Source organism: Glandiceps talaboti, chromosome 23 (assembly GCF_964340395.1).
Source record: "Glandiceps talaboti chromosome 23, keGlaTala1.1, whole genome shotgun sequence".
In the NCBI taxonomy this organism is placed as follows: domain Eukaryota; kingdom Metazoa; phylum Hemichordata; class Enteropneusta; family Spengelidae; genus Glandiceps; species Glandiceps talaboti.
This window is the reverse complement of record NC_135571.1, coordinates 11,040,329-11,050,441: the sequence shown is the minus strand read 5'-3', so window position 1 is coordinate 11,050,441 and position 10,113 is coordinate 11,040,329. Positions and strand designations below refer to the sequence as shown.

General features: G+C 35.5%; 1 protein-coding gene across 1 annotated transcript; it reads right to left on the bottom strand.

Moving 5' to 3' along the window:
* Positions 1 to 1,146: 1,146 nt before the first annotated feature.
* On the bottom strand, positions 1,147 to 9,080 carry LOC144452732 (galactosylceramide sulfotransferase-like). The gene is made up of 5 exons (XM_078143879.1): positions 8,971 to 9,080; positions 5,265 to 5,322; positions 4,573 to 4,852; positions 2,894 to 3,664; positions 1,147 to 1,178 (listed from the first exon to the last, which is right to left on the bottom strand). The coding sequence occupies exons 1-5, from the start codon at positions 9,078 to 9,080 to the stop codon at positions 1,147 to 1,149; spliced, it is 1,251 nt and encodes a 416-aa protein (XP_078000005.1).
* Between the last annotated feature and the right edge of the window lie 1,033 nt (positions 9,081 to 10,113).

Genomic DNA, 10,113 nt, shown 5'->3' with positions numbered 1-10,113 from the left:
TATTGGTCTATGTGTGGTTTGTGTTTGTAAATCTAGATATGTTTAGGTGTAGATGCACATGTACCTACCACACACACACACACGCACGCATGCGCACGCACACACACATGCATGCATGCATATATACAGACATACATGCGTGTGTACATATGACTGGTAATTGAGCTGTCGGTGTACTAATATAGACACAAGCTAAACATGTTGATGCGACTGATTAACTATTGAATGGATGTTGGTTTAATTATAGTCTCAATAGGGCGGCGTCTCTGAAAATTAGTTCTATAAACTTAAGAATGCTGTTTTGGGACTTCCAATTTTTACAATATCTTACTATCTTGATCACAGGGTGACTAGAATCACACAACAGATGAATCCCTATCACCCACTGTACTTGTGGATGGTACTTCCGAATTCCATGGTTTTGTGTAGGGTCTATGGGTAAACCGAAGGCTCAATTACAGTGATGTACATCCATACACATATACATACATACATACATACATACACACATATACATACATACATACATACATACACACAACATACATACATACATACATACATACATACATACACACATAACATACATACGTACGTACATACATACATATACATACATACATATATAACATACATACATACATACAGACAGACAGACAGACAGACATACATACATACATACATACATACATACATACATACATACATACATACATACATACATATGGCTCCCTTACCTGAACATTATTGGCTTTGAATTGTCTCCAAAAAGACGAAGATGAAGATATAGCCACCTGTAAAGTAGAAAAATGTATTGCAATTTCTATTTCTTAGATATTAATAGTAATATCCATAACCTAACCAGTATAAACTGACTTGATATATTTTTGGGTGTAATTATAAACTCAGTTTGTGCCACTTTTATAACATTATTATTTATATTTGCCATGTTTTGTCAATGATGACATGTTTCTCAGTCTTTTTACTTTGTCCGTCGTAAATATAACCAATTAAATTTTGACCCTCTGTGAAATCAAAGGACCATTTACAGTAAAGTAAGTGCAAAGGATACTGTCTTATGATTTCAATGTTTTATTGTGACAAAAATATATGATACATCTAAAAAAAATGTCTTTAAAATATTCCTCAATTTAAAAGGAAAATGTGTTGGCTTCTTTGTCATGCAAATCTCAATAAATTTTTCAGTTTTGTCACGAACTTGCTGGGTAACATATTATTCCCATTGTATTTCAATTGGTGAAATACTACAGTGATAAAAGCACAACTTTAAAATGTAAAAATCCACAATTTTATCTATACATCAGTTCTCCAATCTCACGTTAAACTTACTTTTAAAAAGTCTGTAAAGTTTTTGTTTTTATAATTAATTAACTAATTAATTAATTAATTTTATAATGTATCTAAGCTATCTTTAAAATTTCAGTAACACGGGTAGTATCTTACAGGAGCTGAGGTACGCCGTGAAGGGGCGCTCTCATGCATTGGTCATTAGCTGATAGCCGTAGCTTAGCATGTCATATGTTACAGACTAGGTACTACCTAACTAGGGTGTCTATAGAGTTTCAATTAGGCGGTATCATGTTTTTACTACCAAACTAGGGTGTCTATCGCTTTTCAATTAGGCGGTATGATGTTTTTACTACCAAACCAGAGTGACTGTAGAGTTTCAAATAGGTAACATGATGTTTTACTACCAAACCAGAGTGACTAGAGTTTCAACTAGGTAGCATGTTTTTACTACCAAACCAGAGTGACTATAGAGTTTCAAATAGGTAACATGATGTTTTTTACTACCAAACCAGAGTGACTATAGAGTTTCAGATAGGTAACATCATGTTTTACTACCAAACCAGAGTGACTATAGAGTTTCAAATAGGTAACATGATGTTTTTACTACCAAACCAGAGTGACTATAGAGTTTCAAATAGGTAACATGATGTTTTACTACCAAACCAGAGTGACTTTAGAGTTTCAAATAGGTGACATGATGTTTTTACTACCAAACCAGAGTGACTATAGCGTTTCAAATAGGTAACATGTTTTACTACCAAACCAGAGTGACTATAGAGTTTCAAATAGGTAACATGATGTTTTTTACTACCAAACCAGAGTGACTATAGAATTTCAAATAGGTGACATGTTTTTACTACTAAACCAGAGTGACTATAAAGTTTCAAATAGGTGACATGATGTTTTTTACTCCCAAACTAGGGTGACTATAGAGTTTCAATTCAGTGACACGTTTTTTTAAAATCTCACACAAGGTTTTTGTTACTAAATAAGTCAAACAGAATACAGACACAGATAGCATGCAAACATATAAAATACTGTGAACAAAAATTAACATCACTGTTGAAGAGACAATGAAGACTTTAATACCACAGAACTCTTTTATCTGTGTTCATATTGCGATAAAATGTAATATTTCATGTGCGTGCACGCTATCAGTGCATGTATTTTGTTTGTGTGATTGTTGTTACAATGTGAGATATACCAAAAACCATCATGACACCCAATTACAGTCTTTCTGGTGTGGTAGTAACATGGTCTGTCTTAGGGAAAAGCGTGGTATTCACTGTCGTATTTGATGCACTCATCTACAATAAAAACAATTATACAGATTTTTTGATATCAGAAATCAGGATTGGCCATCTCTAACATTTCTAGATCTATTAATTTATGCAACAAAAATATCAACTCCTACCCTGCCCCTCCAATACTGATTGCAATAAAGAACACCCCCTCCTTCAATGAAACCCCCCAAAAAAACACAAAAACAAACCACAAACAAACAACAAAAACTGATTGTAATAACTCTTTTATCCTTCCCTGCCCTTCCAGTACTTATTGCATTAAATGGCAGTAATGCGATGTTGATGATATTCATTTATACGGTTTTTAAGTTTAGTAACCAATTCATGTGTGAAGGGCATTTCTGGTTTTGTCATCTGAACACAATCTTTATTATCCTTGGCTGAGTTTTTCAGGCTGTAACTTTGGACATCGACTCCCGGTAAATGCCAGATGCCTTTCCCATTTGCTGTGACGTCATCAATACATGTGTCCCAGTACACCTCTTTTCGTTCTTTCAATGCCCGCAATTCTTCCTCCATTCTTTGCTCACCAAAAGCTTTGACTTTCTTCCAAAATGTTTCGTTGAAGTATGAATAGAGTTGGGCATCTGCTGAGTTCCACCTTCTGATTTTACCTTGCATCCAGTGTGATATAGTATGCACTGAAGTCTCTTTACGTGCATTGAGACTAAAATACACAAGACTGTCTATGTCCCAACACATGGTGTATCTCAATAATATCAAAGATTCGTCGAAATACTCCGCAATAAGAACCAAGTCAAATGTTTGATCCACCCTTTCGATCAGTTTAGTAACCTGAGAGTCGGTCTTCCATTGTTCCTCGCTGAACCCCAAGTCAAACATGTAATTATTTTGAAGGTAACGTTTACCGTTATTGTGCATCTTGTAATATTTCTCTGGATTACGTAGAAATTGTTCAAGTTTGCTTGGTCCTCGAATTCTGAGATTGTCACCTATCTTGTAGTACGTAAATAATGACTCGAAATGCGCAACTGGTTCACGTAAGATCGTTACGAAGACAGTGTCGTCTGGCATCAATTCCATGACTTCTGTAATGTCACAAGGAAATAAAGTCATTATAGCTTGATTACCAACACATAGTGGAATACAATGAAAGTGTGGAACAATGGGAATACAATACAGGATATTGTAAGACAAAACATGTACACGTGAATGAACAATATTTCCCAGCAGAGAAAACAAATTTTGTCTGTCAGTCTGTCTGTCAGTCTGTCTGTCTGTCTGTCTGTCTGTCTGTCTGTCTTTGACATGTTTGTGTCTATGTGTATATACTCATACTTCCAATATCCTTACCCACCCCCATAGATACAGAGATGCAGAGATACAGAGATACATACATACATATACACACACACACATACATACATACATACATACATACATACATACATATATACATACATACACACATGCAAATATACATACATAAATGATACATACATACACACATACATACATACATACATACATACATACACACATGCATACACACATCCATACGTACACACACATACATACACATACATACATACATACATACATACATACATACATACATACATACATACATACACACACACAAACATACACACACATATACACAAACATACATACATACATACATACATACATACATACATACATACATACAATCATACATACATACATACATACATACATATATACATACATACATACACACACATACATACATACATACATACATACATACATATATACATACTTACACACAAATATACATACATATACATACATACATATACATACATACATAACATACATACATACATACATACATATGTATATACATACATACATACATACATACATACATACAAACACACAAACATACACACACATGCATACATACATACATACATTACATACCTATTTGACCTCTGACCTATACACTTACCAGGTAAATTGAAACGTGAATGTTGACAGAACATATTATACTCGTTCCAGGGCACTGGAATTGCAAAATTTCGATTAAATCTGTTTGGGTATCCCAGTTGATGAGTAGTTTTTGGCAACACTAAAGTCAGGTTATGTTTATCTGCATAGCGTAGTAAAATATTCTGTAATGTGCTACTTCCACTTTTGTGTGTTTTCAACAGGAACAGGTTTTTCTTTGATTGACAGGTTGTCTTGCTGGTGTTTGGTATGACTGTTGTTACTTCGAACATTTCAGAAGGCTGATATGAAAAAGATGACAAAGAACGCTGTAAGTATGGTGTGATTGACATGTTGATGGTCAATCATCAGGAGTTTTCTATTCCGTTTTGTTTACCGAAATCAGCACCACCAGTCGGTAGCTACTATAGAAAATGCCGTTTTTGTTTTTACTATGTTTGTGAGTATAATCCAAGTTATTTTGAATGTCCAAGGAAATACGCTTTTTATATACTACATCCGCTGATACTTTGTACAGAAAGTTTTAACAATTGTATTGTTGTTGTTGTTGTTGTTGTTGTTGTTGCTGCTGCTGTTGTTGTTGTTGTTGTTGTTGTTGTTGAACAACACTAACATTGTTTTTAAATAGTGAATCCATACTTATCGGTGGGAACAAAGGTATATTGAACAAACAATTTGAACACTTAAGCTTACCATTGTTAAGAAATCACGAATGTCCATGCGATCAAGATCTTCAACTGACGGCGCTTTGCTGAAATAATTTCACAAATAGTTATACGACAACGTAACGTTATTGAATTCATTGGTCTAGATGCAGCCTAGATGCAGTCAGTTACCCAACGCAGTTAGCCACCCCACTCCATAGCCGTTAGCAGAATACTCCACACCTGATTAGTAGCAGAGGATACGAGACAGATTAAGTGTTGTCTAGTTGCTGATGGACCGTATTCCATACTACGTTAACTTCATAGTACTATATACCATCTAGTCAATCCCGTTACTCAAGGCGGTACTTGTGGTTCATGGTGGGTGCGAATGGCGTATGTCAGTAGTAATCCATCAGAAATTGACAGGCTGCCATCATCGTTCTCATGTTTCTAGCATCTAGGACTAATATGATATGCAAACGTCTAACCAGGACTCCACCTCCAGTCTATTTAAACTAAAATCAAGTGGGGACGAGACAATGTCATCATGTTTATATGAACGCTGTAGGGGGAGCACAGAATTATGTGCGAGAGTAACAGGATTGACTAGATGGTATGGTCTAAAGATAACGTAGTGCGGAATATGGTCCGTCAGCAACTAGACTAGATTAAGCGAGAAACGAGACTGCAAAAAGTTGACATAGATGATAGAAGTAGAAAAAATGTGATGCTACTCAAAACTGAATTCAATAATGCACAGGGAAAATTAAAGAAAAACATCATAAAATTATTCTTCACAATCCCTCATCCCAGGGAACAGTAGGCTTCCGGCTTTTGTGCCAGATTTATCAATTTTATAAATTGATTTTTAGAGATAGAGGTACTTGGCAATAAGGCCAAATATTTGTGTGTGTGTGTTTTCGATAACCTGAGCTACCATGGTTTAAGCCACTGACCCTTAACATTTTTTAAACCTTTACAAAAAAAAAGATTAGAAATGTGTTTGTCTATTTGACCATGTCTGTTTTGTTTTCCTAGGGATATCGTTGTCTGTAAATATTTCATCAAACTATCACAGGAAGGGCATTCTGACCAACATTTTGTATGTTTTTGGGTCCAAAGTAAAAGCAAATTAAAAAGACAAGTTAATATAAAATAAAACCCAGACTGTGAACAATCAGAAACACACACACTCCTAGGTAGAAAATAATAAATGACGCGGCGTAAGTTGGTGCTAGAGTTTTTTTCTGGGTCAAAGAATTATGTATAAGATGAAATTTGGGCAGGCTGATAAGCCCAGACTGATGACGTCACTACAGTCTAGCCACGCCCTTGTTCCTCTTTAACAAAAGTATTACATTTCAGCCCCTTTAATTTTACAACATAAATGACTGAAACTGAACATAAGGAACATCACATAATCTGTCGGGTCATACAGCAAATGTCGTGAATTCTTCATAATCCTCATCCCGGGGAACACCAGGTCTCTGGCTTTTGTGCCAGATTTAACCAGACAATGGTACATGTACTTTGCAATGAGGCCATATTTAAAAAAAAAATGATATTTCAGAATGTAAGGGGTTTGTTTATTTTCAATGTAATCGATATGAATGTTGATTTAACGTTAAGAAAATATCACGCCCATCAATATATGATATTCAAAGAAAATCAAAGAAATCTGCAGTGTATAATTTTAATATTTTTTTATCATTTGGGCAAAAAAAACAAATTGTGTTGTCCCGATATTAACCCAACCCAACTACTGACCCAAAACCTTTTTGGGGGTAATTCAAAAAAAAATATTGACAAATCGAAAAATTTTGCAAAGTCGTGAGAGAAATAGTGAGATTTGATGACATTATAGTCTACTTGTGATCAAAACAACATAGCAGAATACAGTGTAGCACACAATGTCATCTGCATATCATACAGCAAGTGCGAACACGTCGAGAAATCTCTGTTAACCTGTACATACATAATAACAACCTGAACAAAAATCCCACCTACCCACTCTGCTTTGAAATTAGAACAGTGTTTTTTTCTTCTTTTGCCTATTATCACATATCATAAGTTCTGTATCACGGCCATTTTTTTAATTATTATTTATAAGTTTTTCTTGATCAATATGTCAAACTATATATATTTTTATTCTCACTTCCACGTCTGTTCAAATGTATTTTGTTGTTCACTTATTTTTAATTTATAATCTAGTGGAAATGAAGTGTTAGTATGTAAGTTATATATATATATATATATATATATATATATAACAAAGGTTACAAAGGTGTCTTAACTGTACTGCCATGGAGTAGGTGTGTGGGCTAATATTAGTAATGAAACCCATCATTCAAAAGAATTATGAGTTTTATTTCTAATAGCTTTGGAAAATTCTCTAATTCATTATTATCATTGTATTCAATACTGTAGTTTAGTGTTTTTATATATATTTATAATTATCTATTATTTTTGTTTTTGTTGTTTCTGTATGTTGCTTTTGACTCTAGATAATGTATTTTTTTTTAAATCATGTCATGACATGTCAAATAAACTGTACTCCACTGTAGTGTAGTGTAGTTAGTGCAGTACACTGTACTGCAGTATAGTGTACTGTACTGCACTGTACTGCACTGCACTACACTGTACTGTACGGTACTATACTATCACGAACCAACACTGTGGTTACTTCATAATGGAACTGCATGGTTGACCAAATTCACAATATTGCAAATCAGCCAACAATGTGGTGTCACAAAGTTTCGTGTATGTCAACACTTCCTTTGAAATCAAGACAGTCTTCGTGAGGAGTGTCCATTATTCCCATGTACTTCATGACAACACTTACGGTTTGGCCTTTTATGAGAGAGCTGTATGTGGGTTGGATGGCCTAAATCCATACCACTGTAATATCACCTAGTTATTAAAATGGTGAGATGCGGAGCAAATTTATGGACCAAGATTGGACTATTAGGGGCATGGAGAAAGTTAGAGTGAATGCTTTGAACCATGGAAGTATAACCCACGTTTGAACCAAAGATCTAACAAAGGGACAGTGTTTCAACATGGTACGGCAATTTGCTTTCAACTAGCTATCTACAACACGACTCTGTGGAGAACGTTTCGCTCTTCACTATCCGCGTGATATATTGCTAGAAATGTGTCACGGCACCACCCTGATCAAACACACATAACCATGGCAATGTAAACTTTAATTCAGTCTGTGTGACGTTTGTATACAGAGACTGAATAGCAGCCTACAGACACAGGGAAGTGGAGGCATATATGCAAAGATTTGGATACCTTGTGTAAACATTTGCTGTTTAGCTCATAGTCTTTAGTTGTCAACATGTTGACTCACTGTTTGACATGTATGAGTCCTCTACCGGAGCTAATATTAAAAGTTTGTCTCCCTTGCTTATAATAAGCCAGACGGCGTAATTTAAGACAGGCGAAAACAAGTTCGAAGTGTGGCTGAGCATTTAACACCTTTATGTGTAAACTTACTGGTTATAATAACTGATAACAGTTAAAGATAAACATATGGAAATAAATTACACTCAGCATTTCTGGTATCATCCGTAAAAGTTGTCAAAACATATGTTAACTTTGCATATATTCCTGTAGCCTGTGGTAAGAAGTACTAATCCTGTACAGTGTCTATGTTCAAGTTGTCAATATAACAATGCTATTTTTAAAAGTTACACAATGCAAGGGATTTCTCTATTCTGGTATTCACATATAATTATTCAACCCACCTGTTGGTGTCCATTCTGTTCATTACCATGGGCGTTGACACATAAAGCATGTACATGACGACAAGAATTGTACCACCCAACATGATCTTCAGAATTTGACCCTTCTTCATGGTTACTTCGGACTCGGAATGCTATATAGTCTGGGCTTCAGATTTGTTTGTTGACGTGGGTACAGAGAAACTGTTATTTGGTTGCAGTGTGTAGGTAAACAACAGCAGTTACCTTGTTGTTTTATGAAGTGTCACGAGTGAAATGTATCATATACAGTCTGTGAATGTATAATCGACGAATTGCAGTGTATAGTTAACAGCAGCAGTTACCTAATCGACGGATTAGTGTCGCTACCAGTTGTAGGAAGCGATGACATTTGGTGCAAACCACTCGTCTCTTGTAATCGCCATGTCACTTCAAGTTTGCGGGGAATCATCCATGTACGTACCTAGATGCATGATTGGTGTCTGGGCAAAACGCAATGCTTATCGGGACACGAATTTCACCTGGTAGACATGACAGTTTGCCACACCAATGCTATCATGATCCCGTCTACCACCAGCAAGAGAACTCGACGAGCAAGCCAGCTCGGATATAGACGTGACATAAGAGTGAAACACAATGAGACGACAAACAGCTGCATTATCAATTTGCGTCACTAGAGTGTCCCTAGCCATTACGTAATATGATAATTTATAAGTTACAGGGATTATTACACTGACGATATTGAGAACACAGACAAGGGAGAAATTAGAACGAAGGGAACTTAATTCAACCGTAGACGTTGCAGAGAGATGTCCCCCAACGCCTGTGCTTCAAAGCACTGACTAATTATCGACCGACCGACCTAAGCTGACTATCCTCGCATTTGACTGAACTCAAACCTGGTATTAGGATATAAAATATAAACAACGCAATGACGTAATTTATTGTACGTATCAAAAATGTACAGAAACTCCCTAATATATTGACACTGATTTAAAATTAATTTTGCTGTATGAAATAAATTATCAATTTTGGTAAAAAAAAGGTGGAGGGAGAGGGGTGTGAGGCCAAACTACAAGAATTTAGTTTTTTATCCTATTGTTTCCCAGCTCGATATCTTTTCACATGAAAATATAAAAACACTCTCTTTTTTCCTGCCACATGTTA